This window comes from Limulus polyphemus, unplaced genomic scaffold, assembly GCF_000517525.1.
Source record: "Limulus polyphemus unplaced genomic scaffold, Limulus_polyphemus-2.1.2 Scaffold154, whole genome shotgun sequence".
NCBI classification, from domain to species: domain Eukaryota; kingdom Metazoa; phylum Arthropoda; class Merostomata; order Xiphosura; family Limulidae; genus Limulus; species Limulus polyphemus.
In genome coordinates, this window is record NW_013665764.1 from 17,021 (window position 1) to 35,461 (window position 18,441).

The window sequence follows — 18,441 nt, forward strand, 5'->3', positions numbered from 1 at the left end:
AAATATACACAATTTCACATTTGTAAAGTCAAACAACATTTCTAACCTGCTAACACCAACAGCTCCTACAATAAGTATTGTATAGATTTGATTTTCCAAAACGATTTGATTGGACATTCTATTTGGAGAGCCTGGTAGAAAGCTATATCTCTACAAGAACTAATTAAACCAAAACAATAGTTCTTTAACATAAATGAAATGATTCTATCTAAGCTGTTACTATCAGCCATAATTTTAATTCAAATTTCTTATTGAAAACAACACCTTTTTTTTCCCATCTACAAAACTGTTACCTGTTTCCTATCGCTAATAAAGCTCAACACTTCCCTCCACCAAACCACTTTTGATCTATCACATTAAGGCTTCTGTACAGTCTCTATCTACAGCTAACACACACATCATAAAAGGTGTTCAAATCTCTCAACTCCTGTAGAGCATTAAGATTTTTCAAACGAATTTGAAAGTCATAGTAGTTCAGGTTCTCTTCATTTGTATGTTTGATGTAATGACAATGACCTTCTGCATACCGTTCACAGTCCGAAAAATTCAAAAGAAAATAACTCATCTTGGATCACATTATGTACTTATTCTGTGCTTGCTTGACTTTTATTCTGGCACTTTACATCTTCATCAAGTCTTAGTCCATCTTAAGTACTAAATGCAGAGGTTCTTCTTTGGAATTTTAGTCACAAACAACTATAAAGTGTTGTTATATGAAATAACATTTTGGCGACACTCATTGTGATGGCTCTTGAACTCCTAAATATTTGTGCCTGCATTCAAGGAACAATATACTGATTTTAACAAAAGTGCTTTCAGGGGTATGATTTTATAGCAACTCTGTTCCCTAAACATTCACAAGATATTAACAAAAACTGATCTTTACACTATCAGTAAGAAAACATTCCCTGGCTAATATGTTCCATCAAGAGTTGGGTTTCTTCACATTCAACAAACATTTGTCTCAACCAAGACTTTGGTTCTTCACATTCAACACAAATATTTATTTTAACATTTTTCAATCTTTGGCCAAAGACTCCAGAGTAGTTTCATATTCATACGATTATCTCACGCACAACCCTACGATTTTTGGATGTGGGTGTAGAGTAACCACTTTCTTGGCTTTCATCAAAATGCAAGGGGATCTGTGGGGACTTGTCTTCATCAGTCTGGGCAAAAGGATTTGGGAGACCACTGACTTCATAGTATGGTGATTCTGAAAATATGGAAACAACGTTAAATAATTCACACACACAAATAGGCAACCATTGAAGGATTTATATTACACTTCAATATATATGATATTACCTTGAATTTTTCATAGTTTTTTTTTATTAAATCAATGATATGGAGAGGAAATCTAATATTAATAAGTAAAAATGCCTTTAAAATAAAATAATGATATTAATATACTGAAGTCTGTTGTTCTTTATGTGATATTTTATCATGATTATTGAGATTCATTTCAAAGTCATTAAATTTCATTTAGCCAGAAAAATTATGATATTCATTTATATATTTGGAAATCTAAAATTTACACACGAAACATAGTAATGCACATTTATTTCCAAACAGCTTTACATGATCTTTTTAATTAAGCATATGTTTAATGTGTATTATTTATTAAGGATCAAAACTTTCTTTTGCAGTCTCTTTAAGAATCCAGCATACATTAGTGGATTACTTACGCATGTAATCCCTGTTTCTAACGTTCATCATATCTTCAGCTAGTGGATGATAGTCTTCAGGATAAAAATATCCGTTTGATAGACCACCATCATACTGTTGGAAGGAGACCTCTGGGGGAAGTTCACTTCCACATTTGAGCCAAATATCTGACTGACTGTCATTGGGGGAAAGTTGTTGATCTGGTAAGTAAATTATACCTAAAAAAATAACACAAAACTATTTAAACATTCAGCGGTTTTTATTGAAAGACACAGTGTATGAAGTTTTGTTGGTAATTAGCATTCATGAATTTTTCTAAAGAACAAAAGAAATCATGATTGTTTTTAGCTTAAATATATTAATGTTAGCATTTTGAAATCAGTGGTGTTCATTTTATTAGATACTAGATTTTATCCTAAGTGTTACACAAAAGGTAATGCACTTATTATTCTTAGCATAATTATTATTTAAAACTTGATTAATATATCTATTATTCTTAGCATAATTATTATTTAAAACTTGATTAATATACCAATTATTCTTAGCATAATTATTATTTAAAACTTGATTAATATATCTATTATTCTTACCAAAGTATTATTCAAAACTTGATTAATGCACTTATCATTGTTATCACAAGTGTTACTCAAAACCTTCAGCAGTCAAGTATAATTAAAACCAGATATGAATTTCAGCTGATACACCTCCAAATGTAGTACTGGCAAATGACTTTAAAGATGGTACTAAGTACCAGTGATACCTTTTGGTAGGAAATCGTAAGTACTAAATAAAGTGTTACAGTATAATTCTAACAATAATTACCGTGTTGTTAAATGACACAATAATTTAAAAAAACCCATAAAGTATGAAAGTTTGTGTACCCATTCTGCAGTTATGTTAAGCATTTATTATAAAATGACTTAAGAACACCCCTGTTCACAAGGGTATCTGAACTAATTAAATAAAGTTTAAAGTCTGATCTTACTCAGTGTTTGGATTTCTCATGATAGAGTTGGGTTTAATTCAATATTAAAACCTATTACAGAATGCATTACTACACCATAAAAATCTAAACTTATTCCACAAGGAATTATAGAAGCTGAGGAATACTCACCATTACTTGGAGGAGGCCTGTTTTGGAAGTGATCATGCAGGAGTCCACTATTATTGACGTGACCAGCTGGTAAAGTTGGTGTATACACAGGTGGTTTAGTCAGGTCATCAGACCCGCTCTCTGGAAGCTTACTCAGTCCCTCAGTGTAATATGGTTGAGAAACTGTCTTTGTTCTTTCACTAATGCAAGAAAGAAAACAATACATTTTATAAATGTAGGTTATTCGTAGCATTGTTTGCTACAGTGCTGTTCTACACATTAATACTGCTACACATAATTTTGGTTTAAAAAGCTACATAATCAAACAAACCCAATTAAAATTAGGTGTCTGAGAAAAACTAATAATAATTCATAATTTACTTTAAACAGAGAATCCACTTTAATGAAATTAAGCTTTGGAATGATGTATTTGTGTTCATCAGTTCAAGAAATTCTGGAAATTTGATTTTCTTTAGAACTGCAATAAGGAATGGGTGAGAAGTGCAAACCTGAGACTTGAAAACTGTTTCTATGAATTATTAGTTTTAAAAGAACATTAATATCTTATCCAAAATCGCTGATTTGATGCTTACTGTATTTGATTCCTTCTTTGCATTTTAAGTTTCAATTTCTCGTTTTGTTCATAAGTTTCCATGGTTGCTAGAACCATCTCAAGTTTTACTGTAACAGCTACCAAGACAGACAAATAACCAGAGTTACTAACTACCCAACTTAAAAACAAATATGGGAAAATGTCATTACAGGGACAATCTTATCTTAGATCCACTGGGTAAAGCTGTTGCTTAGATACAGAGCACCTCAAACTACAAGATCTCTCACCTCTACCTTTTTGTGTATCATATTAAGATTTTGTTAAAAGAACTGTGGAAAGTTTCGTATGAAGATTTTGTTAAAAGAACTGTGGAAAGTTTCGTATGAAGATTTTGTTAAATGAACTGTGGAAAATTTCATCATATGAAAACTTTCCACAGTTCTTTTAACAAAATCTTATATGAAGATTTTGTTAAAAGAACTGTGGAAAGTTTTATATGAAGATTTTGTTAAAAGAACTGTGGAAAGTTTTATATGAAGATTTTGTTAAAAGAACTGTGGAAAGTTTTATATGAAGATTTTGTTAAAAGAACTGTGGAAAGTTTTATATGAAGATTTTGTTAAAAGAACTGTGGAAAGTTTCATATGAAGATTTTGTTAAAAAGAACTATGGAAAGTTTTATATGAAGATTTTGTTAAAAGAACTATGGAAAGTTTTATATGAAGATTTTGTTAAAAGAACTGTGGAAAGTTTTATATGAAGATTTTGTTAAAAGAACTGTGGAAAGTTTAATATGAAGATTTTGTTAAAAGAACTGTGGAAAGTTTACTTACCTTCCTTCTTCCATTTCATAATTTTTTGCCCCTGAAATAAATAGAAGATATTCTAAGAAAATAAACTTTTTCCAAAAAAAAATTACATTTAGGATGTAATAACACAAAAAATGATTATAGAATTGGAAGATATATCTTTCTTAAAAAGCATAAAAGAACTTAAAACAAATCCCATTAATAAACCTTTAAGTATTATTCTACCAAGTAAATCATGATTCCATAATATTTTAATACAAATGAATTTTCATTTCTTTTGTTCACTGTTTGTGAAATGACTTTTGCTCAAAATCTTATGAATGTGGCTTTATTCACTCTTAAAATATGAGAATTCTTCATGATTTAGCAAAATAGTGAACATTGGTGAAAGAGTTTTTACTTATCTTAAGCAAACAATGGTAATGTACAAAGTAAACAAACACTTAAGCCGTAAAAAACTTTAAATGTGAATATCAGCTAAGTATTTTGACATGTGTTATTAAGTACAGAATATTAAACACAACTAAACGTTTCTTTTTCCAACAAAGTTTATCTCACCTGATTTAGTCTTCTTCTTCAAGCAGCAACACACAACAATTATAACCATGAGAAGGAAAACACTGGCGGCAACAGCAACAATTATAATAATATTTCCAGTTGACAGAGGTGGTGTGCTTCCAACAGAATGACTAACTCCTGTAAACAAGCACATAAAACTATCATTGTTCTTGAGAAATTTTGCCATTTCTAGACATTGTTGTGCTTTTCAGAATACTCATTCATTGTTGAAATTTTGTACAGTAGTAAAACAAAGAAGCAGTAACAAGTAGTGTTTATATTTTCAGCACATTTTCATTAAAAAATCAAAACTACTCGCATTTTTTTTAATTTAAATTGATTAGGATTTATTGGTAGATATAAAAAGTTTTTTGTTTCTTATAGTAAGAGAGGAAACTCACCAATGAAAGGTTCTGCTAACTTTTCATCTCCACACCAGGATTCATTACTTTGCAGGCACAAAATAACTCTCACGTCACTAAAGCCCTCTGGTGGCGGTCTTAAGTAGACATCAGAGTCCTCTTGTTGAACAGGAAGTAACGCTTGTTGTTGCCATTCTACTGATCCTTTAGTTTTAGCTTCAACCTAGCAGAAAGAGCAGTCATAATGATGTCATTATGATGTGTACAGCTTAGATAGCCCATTATGGAGCTTTGTGCTTATCAAGAAACAAAAAAAAAATACAACAATTGACGTATTTCCAAAAATATATTAAATAAGGAGAAAAATAATGTATTATTTTCTTATTTTTTCAAACAACCAATCTTGTAACTAATTGCTTTTGTTTGATGTTAAGGGCTGACCTACTGTCCGATTAGCAAAAACCTTCTGAACGTTTGTGATGTTTTGCGTGTTTATAATTCTGAAATTTCAAATAGCTGGAACCTCACCTCATAGTCTTTTAGAAATAGTGCTGATGTAAGTTTTGATTTATGAGTATGAATAGCATACACTTTGTATTTCAAAATATGTCTAATTTATTGTTAAGTTTATTACATTTCTTTGAAATTTTCTTTATTCCTTATTTCTTCAATATCACACTATTTTTATTACGGACTTATTAATGGTAAATCTGAAGGCTTATGTTGCTAAAAATCTGGTATCAATACGATATCCATGGTGGGCACAGTATAGGTAACCCATTGTGTTGATTTCGGCGGTGCAATATATGACACTAGTAGTGTACAGTATATGTAAAACAAACAAATTGATAAATTGGAGGATTATAATAGCAATTTGATTCTATCGAATAGACCACTCCAAACATTATTTTAATATTCCAATTTTCTACTGAGTTACTATGACTATTTATTTGATGATAATCAAGTGAAATAAATAAAACTCCTGCGTATCTTTAAAATGATACACGTAAATATCAAACTGAATGAAAGAGAATCCTTAAAGATTTAATTCCAGTTTTTTTGTAGAAAGAATTGAATTTCTGTTGTTTTTTTTTCAGACATGCCACGTGCAACTGTTGCACAATATAACAAGGAAACACATTTATTGTCTTTCAGCGCTGATTCCAAAACACTTAAGCTAATTGCAAAGGTAAGCAAAATGGGATTGGATTAATGTTTCCATTTCTTTTAAAGATCTTTATTAAAAATCATTCCGATCAATGAAAATCACAGCCTGGATCATAGTCATTTATTGAATAATTAATTATTATATACCGCACACTACTAGGTGCACGTATTGCACCCTATTGAATAATTACTTATTATATACCGCACACTACTAGTGTCATATATTGCACCCTATTGAATAATTACTTATTATATACCGCAAACTACCAGGTGCACGTATTGCGATACTGATGTTTTTTATTTTATTTAATACAGCACCAACTAAATAAATTATGGCGTGTTTTACTTTGGTTACATTATTTCTAATATTCTTTGTATTATTCAATATTAAAAGGTTCTTACCTCTTATATCAACTGTAGGGGAGAAAAAAAAGAAAGACCAATAAGAACAAAACATACATAAAAACACTCAAAAGATATTCACAAAAACGTATGTAAGTAGTATCACAACCTAAATATGAATAATTACGTCACAATTTAATATTAGTGTGGATAATCGGTTTGTAGAACTGAACTAGAAACATGTGATTAGAAACCTTTACTGTGTATTAACGTTTATACAACATAACTGTTTACCTCGAATTTTTAAACACACGACATATTTCTTCTATGGATATATTATATTTGTTTGTTTGTCAACATGATCAATTGATAAGGTAATAAAACATAAGACGTCTATTACCAGTTCTAATGAGTGGTAAAGTTAAAATTGAAATAAGATAATAATAAGAATAGATGAAATAAAAAACAGTAATAAAAATAATAATTAAATCCTAATAATGTGATTCTAAAATGACTTAAATAAAAATTACTACTAGCTACAATTCACTTTATTATTAAAAGGTTAAAATTTAAGGAACAATATTACAATTATTAAAATCCACAAATGAACAATTAAGATCTTTATTTAAATCGTGTAAAAGTCACATTACATGTTTCAACATCATTTCACGTCATCTTCAGGAGTTTCTATGTGCTATACAAGTGCAAAAGTCATGGTCATGTGCACACTAGTTTACAATTCAAAAAAAGAAGATTACATCATCTATTTACTTTCTGATTTTTCTAACTCTTCATCCTTATTTAAGATGATTTTTTTTTTTTTACTGGATTTCATCATATTTTTGGTTTCTCTGTCCAGTATAACTTACATGTCCAGCTAATGCAGAGTTTCACTTTTATTGTTAACATTTCTCTTATGTTCATTTATTCTAAATTTTAAGTTTCTTCTAGTTTGATCAATGTATGCAGGACCACATTCACATTGAATTGTATATATATATATACTGATTTATTTCATCTTTAAGTTTATTTAAAATTTTACTAATTTTATTCAATGGTCTGTAAATGTTGTTTTTTTAATTTAAGAAATATTTCTATCTTTTTTATCAAATGTTGATTTAGTTTATATTTTTGTTGAACATTTATTTTGTTAAATTTCCTCACGGCTCTATCAACAATATGAGGTGAGAAACACCTCTATTTAATGCTACATGTTTAATAAGTAATAGTTTATTTTCTCAAGCTGCTGAATTAGAACATAGTTTTAAAGACCTGTAAACGTAAAAGTAAAAATCTGATATTTTTTGCGACTTTGGATGACATCATTCTTGGTGTGGCGGCATAAAATTCAATATACGACATACCGTAGTTTCTAACTTATTCTTGTCTTTCTTAAAAATCGTAAGTATGCAAATGGCGCGATCTTCTTTTTGGAATTGTAAACTAGTAGTCACATGACCATGGCTTTTCTACTGGTATAGCACACAGTAACTGTTTTTGACACTACTGAAGATGACGTGAAACCACGTTGAAATAGAATGACAACTATTCATCGGTTTCAATAAATATTCTAATCGTGTATAATAAAATTTTGATCGTTTGCGGATTTTAATATTTTATAATTCACTTGGTTAATCTGGTTCACACACTATAACAGTTGATGGTTAGTCTGGTTCACACTTTAACAGTTGATTCACACTCTAACAGTTGATGATTAGTCTGGTTCACACTTTAACAGTTGATTCACACTCTAACAGTTGATGATTAGTCTGGTTCACACTCTAACAGTTGATGATTAGTCTGGTTCACACCCTAACAGTTGATGATTACTCTGGTTCACACACTAACAGTTGATGATTAGTCTGGTTCACACACTAACAGTTGATGATTAGTCTGGTTCACACACTAACAGTTGATGATTAGTCTGGTTCATACTCTAACAGTTGATGATTAATCTGGTTCACACCCTAACAGTTGATGATTAGTCTGGTTCACACCCTAACAGTTGATGATTAGTCTGGTTCACACCCTAACACTTGATGATGATGACATACATATATATCGCATGGACCACTATTACGTCTGTCACGTCCCAGCAGACCTGATGAGTTCTCGTATTGTGTGCGTAAGGCCTCGTCGGTACTGGATGTGGCAGACGTAGCGTGGTTAAGATGTTGTGAAGTAAAATATAATATAGAAATTTACCTTTGGTGACGACCGATATTTCATCAGAATAAGGACTGTACCCACGGGGATTAACTGCCATCACTCTAAAGGTATACTCAATCTTTGATTGTAAACCTGCCAGTGGACAAAATATGCAGGAAAAACAAAGTTTCAATGAATGGGTAAAGACACCAGTTCACGAACATAACACATAGAGACCAAGTTTAAAGCAATCATACTGTGTATGCTTACAAATGCCTTCAACACAGTAACTTCAGACAAAAATCCATTCTTCAATTACACATCAGTTTTAACAAAATTATTGATGGTAAGTTTCATTAAACTAACGTAAGACAAACTTTGAACATTGAAAATGTTTTCACTCTAATTATTATTAAAATATCTTTAAGACAGAAAACTACAGTAAAATGAAAGCTGGTGTTATAAAATGTTTAGTATCAGAAAACGGAACCTAAACAAACAAACTAAAAAATAGTACCACGACCTAATTATACATTATTAAGTCATAATTTAATGGTAATTCTGTCAAAGCCAACTTCTACTATGTCTGGTATGGAAGGTCTTTCATACGTTGGGCAGATGTTAGCTACAGTACACTTCAATTACGTTTCCATACCACAGTACACTCAATTACGTTTCCATACCACAGTACACTCGATAACGTTTCTTTACTACAGTAAACGTTTTACATTTCCATACTACAATACGCTGAACTATGCTTCTATACATTACACTACTCTACGCTTTTATACTACGGTACGCTGAACTACGCTTCTATACTACAGTACACTAAACTACGCTTCTATACTACAATACACTGAACTACGCTTCATTACTATAGTGTACTTAGTTACGGTTCTATACTACAGTACACTGAACTACTCTTCTTTACTATAGTGTACTTAGTGACGGTTCTATACTACAGTACACTGAACTACGCTTCTTTACAGTAGTGTACTTAGTTACGGTTCTATACTACATTGTAGTTCAGTGTACTGTAGTATAGAACCGTAACTAAGTACACTATAGTAAAGAAGCGTAGTTCAGTGTGCTTCTTTACTAAAGTGTACTTAGTTACGGTTCTATACTACAGTACACTGAACTACGCTTCTATACTTCAATACACTGAACTACGCTTCTTTACTATAGTGTACTTAGTTACGGTTCTATACTACAGTACACTGAACTACGCTTCTTTACTATAGTGTACTTAGTCACATTTCTATGCTACAGAACACTGAATTACGCTTCTTTACTATAGTGTACTTAGTCACATTTCTATGCTACAGAACACTGAATTACGCTTCTACATTACAGTACACTACGCTTCCATACTACAGTAAACTTAGTTAGGCTTTTATGAGTTCGTGAAATTTTTCTCAATCCAACTAGAAAACCGACAGTACCAGGTCTTATTCAATTCACCTGTAATTTGGCAAGGGTTGTGACTTCGACATGACTCGTTTCTTTGATGACCAGTTTCCAGGTTTGTGTGAGTAACAAGAAACTCAGTGTTCGAAAATCCTCCATTAAAGCCTTCAGACCATTGTAAGGTAAGTCTGTCAAAGCCAACGTCAACTACGTCTAACATGGAAGGCCTGTCAGGAGCGCCTGTAACAATAAAAACATACATACATACATACATATTGTTTTATTTTAGGTAGTTTAAGTCCATGTTATTGAAAAGTGTATTTTATTTCTGATAACCTTCTTCTGTATCGTTATGGATTCTGATGAAGAACACATCATAGAGCTCAAAACGTTGTTTCGTAAACATGCCATAACAGTCAGAAGTCCATGGCCCACTTATATAATGTTTTAACTTAAGCTATAGCTTAAAAACATTATCTTTTAGAATTGCTACAGAACATTTTAAGCAGTAATCACTTTGGTTTTATACCCTGATTTAATTGTGGAGTATCAACTTAATTCCCGCATTCTTTAATTCAAATACTTTCACACATTACTTATAAAAAAGTTCATAGTATTACTTTTATTATTATTTAGCATGTTAATTTGTACTTATGTGTTCTTATTAACTAGAACATTAAACTTTATTGATGCTAACATGATAATTTGTACTTCTGCGCTCTTATTAACTGAAAGGGTACTCTGATAATTTTACACTTTATTGCTGTTAACATGATAATTTATACTTCTGTGCTCTTATTAACTGAAAGGGTACTCTGATAATATTACACTTTATTGCTGTTAACATGATAATTTATACTTCTGTGCTCTTATTAACTGAAAGGGTACTCTGATAATGAAGATTTTGACTTACTTTTCGTTACTAGCTTTATTATCGTCTTCTCATCATCTCCAACTTTGTTCCAAGCCTGACAGGTGTAATCTCCATAATCAGATTCCCTCATGTCTCTTATTGTTAAAAGTCCAACGTAGACATCATCTCCAAGATCTGTGACGTTGACGGAATAGCTGCCGTAATTGTCTACGATTCTCCCTTTGTAGTACCACTCAAAGCTGGGTGCAGGGTAAGCCTGCATTTTACATTGTAGAATAGCAGTCTCACCAACGTCAAATGCAACCCTGTTATACGTATGTCGGACAAAGGGCGCATCTGAAATAATTGATATATCATTTAGAAAAGACTATTTCAAATAGTTGAGGATATGAAATAAAGAACAAGATTTTGTTTTTTGTAATGACAATATATATATCACCTTCTTCGTGTTCTATTCTTAATAAAAAATAAGAGCATATAAAAATGTTGATTAATAAATATATTATTTTCATTATGACAAAGAAATCTTTTCATATAAAGTAAACTTTCGTAAGTAAATCACTTACGTTTTATTCTTAAACTCATATCTGATCTGGTCGATTCTCCAACTCCATTTTCAAACAAACAGCTGTAGCGCCCTCTATCAGCGGAAGAAAGAGATTTTCCCCTCTTCCGCGGCCCGTCGAAGTATAGTGTGCTCTGAACAGAAAATGCATTGTTTTCCTCAATCTGATTTGTTGTATCAACTCGAAAGAAGTCACTATTATCAATAATTTCTTTTCCGTTTCGAAGCCACTTCACGAAAGGTTTGGGTTTGCCTCGAGCTTTACACGTAATGCTGAAACTTTCGTCGCCATCTTCCTTGACAACTTGAGGACGTAAAGAAAGCAGGACTGATGGTGGTTCTGTAAGCAATCAAATAAAAATGGGTCGCCTTCTTTCGAAACTTCTAAATCACTATAAATTATAAGACGGTTATACGTTATCTTACAGAATACCAATAGTCTATTTCTGAGAAACTTCTAAATCACTATAAATTATAAGACGGTTATACGTTATCTTACAGAATACCAATAGTCTATTTCTGAGAAACTCTGAGCCACCTGTTTTTTAATTAATCCTGTTGTACATCACGTGCGATTCATAGTATATAATGCTAAAGCGCCTGAGTATCATATGTGACACGCAGCTACATTTATTTGATATGCAAGTGTTGCTCGTGAACGTGGCGTTAGGAAACCGGTCCGTTTCGGTTAAAGGTATGACATTAGAAGCGAGCTTCATATGAACATAACATGTGACGCTCAAAGCGCATATGAATTATGGTAGGCTAAGTTACTTGCACTCAAGAGAAAATGTAAACCTAGAACTTTTAGTTGCTAATACTATCTACTCTCTTTTGACCCCCTAGTGGCACAGCGGTATGTCTGCGGACTTACAAAGTTAGAAACCTAGTATTGATACCCGTGGCTGGCAGAGCACAGATAGTCCAATGTGGAGCTTTGGGCTTAATTACAAACAAACAAACAAACAAACTAATCTCTTACTGGAAGGGTACGCTTCACTCATATTTAATTTTGTAAGAAGTCGAATAAGCGTATACATAGAAACCAATAAATGACCTAAAACGAGGAAACGATTAAGTAAAGTTAAACTATAAATCTGGTTGTTGTAAAGTATAAATAATATAACACTGCGGTAAGTTTAATGTATACCAGTAGGATATCAGTTACCTTTAAAATACTTTATTATGGTAAAAAGTTATTAGAGTTTCTTCGAAGTATATAAATAAGGGTATTGAACTTGGCAAGATTAATTTGCCGCGAAAAGCAGCAGTCGGGGTCGTAATTAGATTATGAAGGTGACTATCAAATCCCACTATTTGATTAGAGAAGTCGAAGTGTGGGTACTGTTGACCAGTTGCCTTCTCCCTCATGTGTTTCAGAGCAAAATTAGGGATGGCTAGTGAAGATAGCCCTCGAGTAGCTTTGCGCGAATGTCCGAAATAAACAAACAAACATTCATTAATTTTATCTGATAACAATGTATTGCTATCCACCTAGGCTTAACTCCCCGCGCATTTGCTGAAGAAATGCCTTAATCTAAATAAAATATGTAAGGATATTGAAATATATATGAATAAATAGTTATTTATGGTGACATACACATCTTTGAACATGAATTTTGATTCTTTAAAACAAACTAAAGGTACGCTAGCTACTTGGTAAGTAACACTAATTAAGTTTATTTAAATATAAATTCCTATCCAGTGACCTTATTAAGGTTAGGCCCATTTATCGTTGTATTTATATTATTCCACATGTTTCGGAGCCTAACATGGCCTGATGGTTAGGACGCTCGACTCGTAAGCTTTTAACCGTGGGGACGTTATAATGTCCCAGTCAATCCCACTTTTCGTTGATAAATGAGTAGCCCAAAAGTTGGCGGTGTTGACTACTTCCCTTCCCTCTAATATATCACGTCTAAATTAGGGAAGGCAACTTTGCGTTAAATTCAACAAACAAACAATATGTTTCAACTGCTATTAAAATAACTTGGTACAAGATTGTTAGCGAATATGAGATATTACAACCAGTTATGATCATTACGAAACCAGGTCGCAAACTAAATTTTATTTCTGATAAATGCACCAACACTCGGTTTATCAAATTTCGTGTTAGTATTGTCTCTATTTGTACACAGGGGAAACGGGTCGTGAATTAATAGAACATTTCCGCTCTCCTTCATTTGTATTGGAGCATTAACGAGTTGAGTCACAACAAAGTCCTATGTAGTCGAAGTGAGTCACGACAAGACATAGGTAGTCAGGATGAGCAATAAAAACAACAACAACAAAAAATATATGTAGTTAGAATGAGCCACAACAAAGTCATATGTAGTCAGGGTGAGATACAATTGTGTCTCACCCTGACTACATATGTTTTCGTAAAGTCGAATGTTGTCGGGAAATAAAAACGTATAAAAAAAACAGAAGAAGCTCTGTTGGCTTCACATTTGAAGCCATCTATTAGTCGACAACCTACTGACCACCTATATTTTTGTCGCTTAAACATCACATGACTTTTTTTTGCACATACAGCGATTGACTCACTTACTGTTGTTCGTTTGTTACCGATATGCTGGCGTCAGCGTAACTGAAACTTTGAACCTTGAGTTAGTGCTTGTATTTTGAACGATATCAATTGAAGCTATGGGTCTGTAATAGGATGATGCGTGTCACTTAGTTTGATTCAGTAGCGTAGCTTTACGGACGTAAACAAGTGAAATATGCCGTAGTACACGTTGGTTCCATTCACCTTGCACTATCAAATACACTAAAGTGGCTCTTCCATTACCTAGGTCATTTTCGTGTTGTACTAATGGCTTTAATATCGTAGAAGCAATTGTAGTACATGTTGGTTCCACTCACCTTGCACTGTCAGATACACCGAAGTGGCTCCTCCACGACCCAGAATATTTTCAGCTTGACAGTAATACTCTCCCTCGTGGTTGATATGGACAGGAAGGATTGTGTAATTAGCAGTTTTTCCTAGCACTATCTTTTCCTGACCTGCTCGCCACCACCGAAACTGAGGTTGTGGCCAGCCTTCTGGGTCAGCAACACAAGAAAGAGTGAAAGCATTACTTGATATGGCCACGGGATTCATCGGGAAGATGGTTGCAACACCAGGTTTATCTGTAAAGTGAATAAACAGATTTTCAATAGGAAAAAACTCGGAGCAAAAAAACGGAAGATTTTTTTTTTAGAATAAACATGTAGAAATGCTACTTCTTAAAATGTTGTAAATTATTTCTACTTTATTATGTAATAGAGTGCGTGAAGGAAAATGTAAAGTATGAGAAACATTTGTAGGCGTGTTTCATTAAAACAAAGGTGAAATACAAATTGACTCTGTTAATTAATATTTAGCCCTAATGTACTGAATATCAAAGAAATTATGAATCTGGACCGACACTAGCATTACGAAATTTAAAACTAAATTTTTAATTGATAAGTCTAGATTTAAACCAGAAACTACTTACTGTGTGGCTTATATTTTACCTGTTGTAATATGTTTCGTATTACGTAAATGTAAAAGTTATTTCTGATGCTTATTAACAATATATCAGATTATTTTATGTATTTTTGGTACTCACGCTTGACCACAATTTTGACAGTAGAATTACTGGAGATTTCTTTCTGCATTGTGGAACCCGACGGTCGTACGGAGTTGACTGCGATACAAGTGTATTTCCCTACATCGCTTATTGTAACTTTGTTTATTCGTAAAGTATCGCCAGTTTGTCTGAAGAAGGAATCTCCCTCTCTGATCCATTGGAGAGAATGTGGAGTGGGATTGGAATCAATGTTACACGCAACAGTAATCGATTCTCCCAACAGTGCTTCTCGAAGAGGTTCAACAGTGACTTTGGGTCCATCTGAAAAAACGACAAACACGCTAATGTTTAATACATTTTTTTAGTATTACGTTCTTCACTCTACTGCAGACGATATTTTTTTTTCTTAAGAATCCGTTAGACTCACAGTAGGTTTTGTTTAACATTTACAAATCATGCGAACGTAAATCCTGAAAGGCGGCGTACCCAAGTTTCATTATTATTACATATATAATCATAAGTTAGCAATTCCATAATTCTTTGGAGAAAATTTATTCGATTTTGAAATTATTACCTAAAATAAGCTCTGACACCTCAAATTTTTGTGGTATCCTTGTTTTTGATACCTTCGAGAAAAACTAACTAGCAGAATTACAACGCCAGAAACCGGATTTCGATATCCGTGGTGGGTATAGCATTGTGTAGCTTTGTGTTTAACTTCAATTTTTTTAATTACAGTGCCTAATACAAATAGGTAACCAAAAACAACGCTTCTAGTTAATTTTATTATTAGGCCAAATTCAAAATATACGGATTTTAGCGCCATCTGTTGAATGTAGTCTGGGAATATTCCGTCATCTCTGTTTTTGATGTGAAATCATAACAAGGTAACAGATCTGATAGTTGAATAACTTACAGAGAAGAACTTGTAGATATGTAAATACTTTTAAATTAGGATCAGTGTATAATTAAGTGTAAAGATTGTTCTTACAACGAAGAAACTGACGGACGGCTTCCAATAAGATTGAAAAACCATTTGAAAAAAAAAAAAAACGTTTCTTCTATTAGAGCACAGGAGTAAACATAATTACTGCTTTTGGACTTTTAGCTGTTAAAACCATTGTCAAAGGAAACAATATAAAATATAATGAGTATTCCCTTCTAAACGGAACAACAAAAACTAGCATTAATAAATATACATGTGTAGAATTATCATTATTCTAATTTGTTCCTTAATTAGGTATTCTTGGCTTGTGCTACATTGTTGTTTATGACGTCATATCACGTCAAAGACGTGACATTTTCGACTTGTTATATAAGCCTAACGAAACGTATTGCTTATTATAGTTTTTTTAAAGGTAGTTAATAGTCGAGCGTAGCCTAGTGGTTAGAGGTTGAATTGTGTATCTTAAGGTTCATTATTCGCGTCCCGTTACCACCAAGAAATATTCGCGTTTCGCAAAAGGGGAGAGGTGGCGGTGGGTGGGTTATAGATTATCTCTTTTCTACCAGTTAAAAATTAGAGATGTCCTTGAATAAGTTTGCACCAATATCCGAAACAACCAAACAAATTGCAAATAATTGTTTTTAAAGACGAAAAATTCGTGAATAAATACTTCTAATCTGCACTGTAGCATATATATATATGTATATTTTACATTATATTTTTCACAGATTAGGCTGCAAAACACATTGCTTTACAGCAAACCGTGTCTCCCACATGTGTATCAGTGACGTAGTGTCATGGCCGCTTTTTACCACGTCTTGGTTATAAGATGATAATTTTTGACTGAGTTATAGAGCAAAAATAGTGCAAAGTCTGTCCCCATATTAACAGATATGGATTTTTTTTAGATTTTTGTGATCTTGCTTTGACCTTGACCCTCCAAAAACTAATCACATCTAAACTGGGTCATAGCTCAAATGTATACTAGCTTTCGTCCAAATCCATTCAGCCGTTTTCGAGAATTCTTGCTATCAAACACACACGTGCACAAACACAGGGGTGAAAACAACTTCTGTCACCTTCGGTGGCAGAGGTAATTAAACACTGTCTTCTCCGTAACACATATTTACTTGGAATTAAGTTGACAGGGGTAATTAAACACTGTCTTCTCCGGTAACACATATTTACTTGGAATTAAGTTGACAGGGGTAATTAAACACTGTCTTCTCCGTAACACATATTTACTTGGAATTAAGTTGACAGAGGTAATTAAACACAGTCTTCTCCGTAACACATATTTACTTGGAATTAAGTTGACAGGGGTAATTAAACACTGTCTTCTCCGTAACACATATTTACTTGGAATTAAGTTTTCTTTTTTTGAATTTCTACGTTTGTAACAAAATACTTCATTGTCAATAAACGATTTCCGCTTCTAACGTACCAATACGTTTAAATACAATCTGCCATGAAAATAAACTAAAAAACAACAACATTTAAACGACATATTGGAAGGAAGAATATTAAAATTAAAATAAGCACCGAATAATAGAGAACAAAAACCACAGTAAACGGAACAAACTCTCAGAATTATTGATGATATTGAGTCCCTCGATGGGACATCAGTAAGTGTATGGACTTACAACACCAAAATCCGAGGTTGGATTCCCCTCGGTGGACACAACAGATAGCCCAATGTGGCTTGGCTTTAAAACAAACAAACAAACTTGATATTGGAGAAACTAGTTTCGACACATTCGTGTGTCTTCTTCAATCTCATATTGTCTGGATTTTAGTTTTAAAGATTAGTTTTGAAGTATTTTTGCTTCCTTTTTCCCGTACTTCAGACATACTTTGACACTGAAAGAACAATGTGTATTCTGACCTGTCTCGTGTTACTGAGGTGAATAGAAAAAAAATAGTAAAATACTCACAAAGCACGGACATTTCCAACTTGGCTTCGCTTGTCTGTCCGAATCCATTATCAGCATTGCACGTGTATAACCCACTGTCTTCACGCGTGACAGCTGGAATAGTGTGGTTTGAAGAGGTTGACAATAGCTGACCATTTTTCATCCACCTCATCGATCGGACAGGAGGGTTGGCTACAGCAGAGCACACCAGGTGAGCATCTTGGCCCTCTAGAATATTTAGGGGATTATATGGTCCTACGGTAACTCTAGGTGCGTCTGTAATCGAACGATGAACATGTTATGAAACACAGGATTTAACAAGTTATCAAACACAGGATTTAACAAGTTATTAAACACAGGATTTAACAAGTTATCAAACACAGATATTAACAAGTTATTAAACACAGGATCTAACAAGTTATCAAACACAGATATTAACAAGTTATTAAACACAGGATCTAACAAGTTATCAAACACAG

General features: G+C 32.9%; 1 protein-coding gene across 1 annotated transcript in view; it reads right to left on the reverse strand.

Moving 5' to 3' along the window:
* Positions 1–239: 239 nt before the first annotated feature.
* LOC106476256 (neural cell adhesion molecule 1-like) overlaps positions 240–18,441 on the reverse strand; it is a 59,392-nt gene continuing 41,190 nt past the window's right edge. Inside the window, exons 4-18 of the mRNA XM_022381236.1 lie at positions 17,984–18,238; positions 15,143–15,424; positions 14,415–14,681; positions 11,551–11,889; positions 11,024–11,320; positions 10,165–10,350; positions 8,758–8,853; positions 5,572–5,633; positions 5,083–5,266; positions 4,682–4,819; positions 4,148–4,178; positions 3,355–3,492; positions 2,783–2,961; positions 1,689–1,886; positions 240–1,216 (exon numbers count right to left, since the gene is read on the reverse strand). Of these exons, the coding sequence (XP_022236944.1) occupies positions 1,056–1,216; positions 1,689–1,886; positions 2,783–2,961; positions 3,355–3,492; positions 4,148–4,178; positions 4,682–4,819; positions 5,083–5,266; positions 5,572–5,633; positions 8,758–8,853; positions 10,165–10,350; positions 11,024–11,320; positions 11,551–11,889; positions 14,415–14,681; positions 15,143–15,424; positions 17,984–18,238 (2,813 nt within the window). The 3' untranslated portion in view covers positions 240–1,055. The remainder of the gene's footprint in view (positions 1,217–1,688; positions 1,887–2,782; positions 2,962–3,354; positions 3,493–4,147; positions 4,179–4,681; positions 4,820–5,082; positions 5,267–5,571; positions 5,634–8,757; positions 8,854–10,164; positions 10,351–11,023; positions 11,321–11,550; positions 11,890–14,414; positions 14,682–15,142; positions 15,425–17,983; positions 18,239–18,441) is intronic.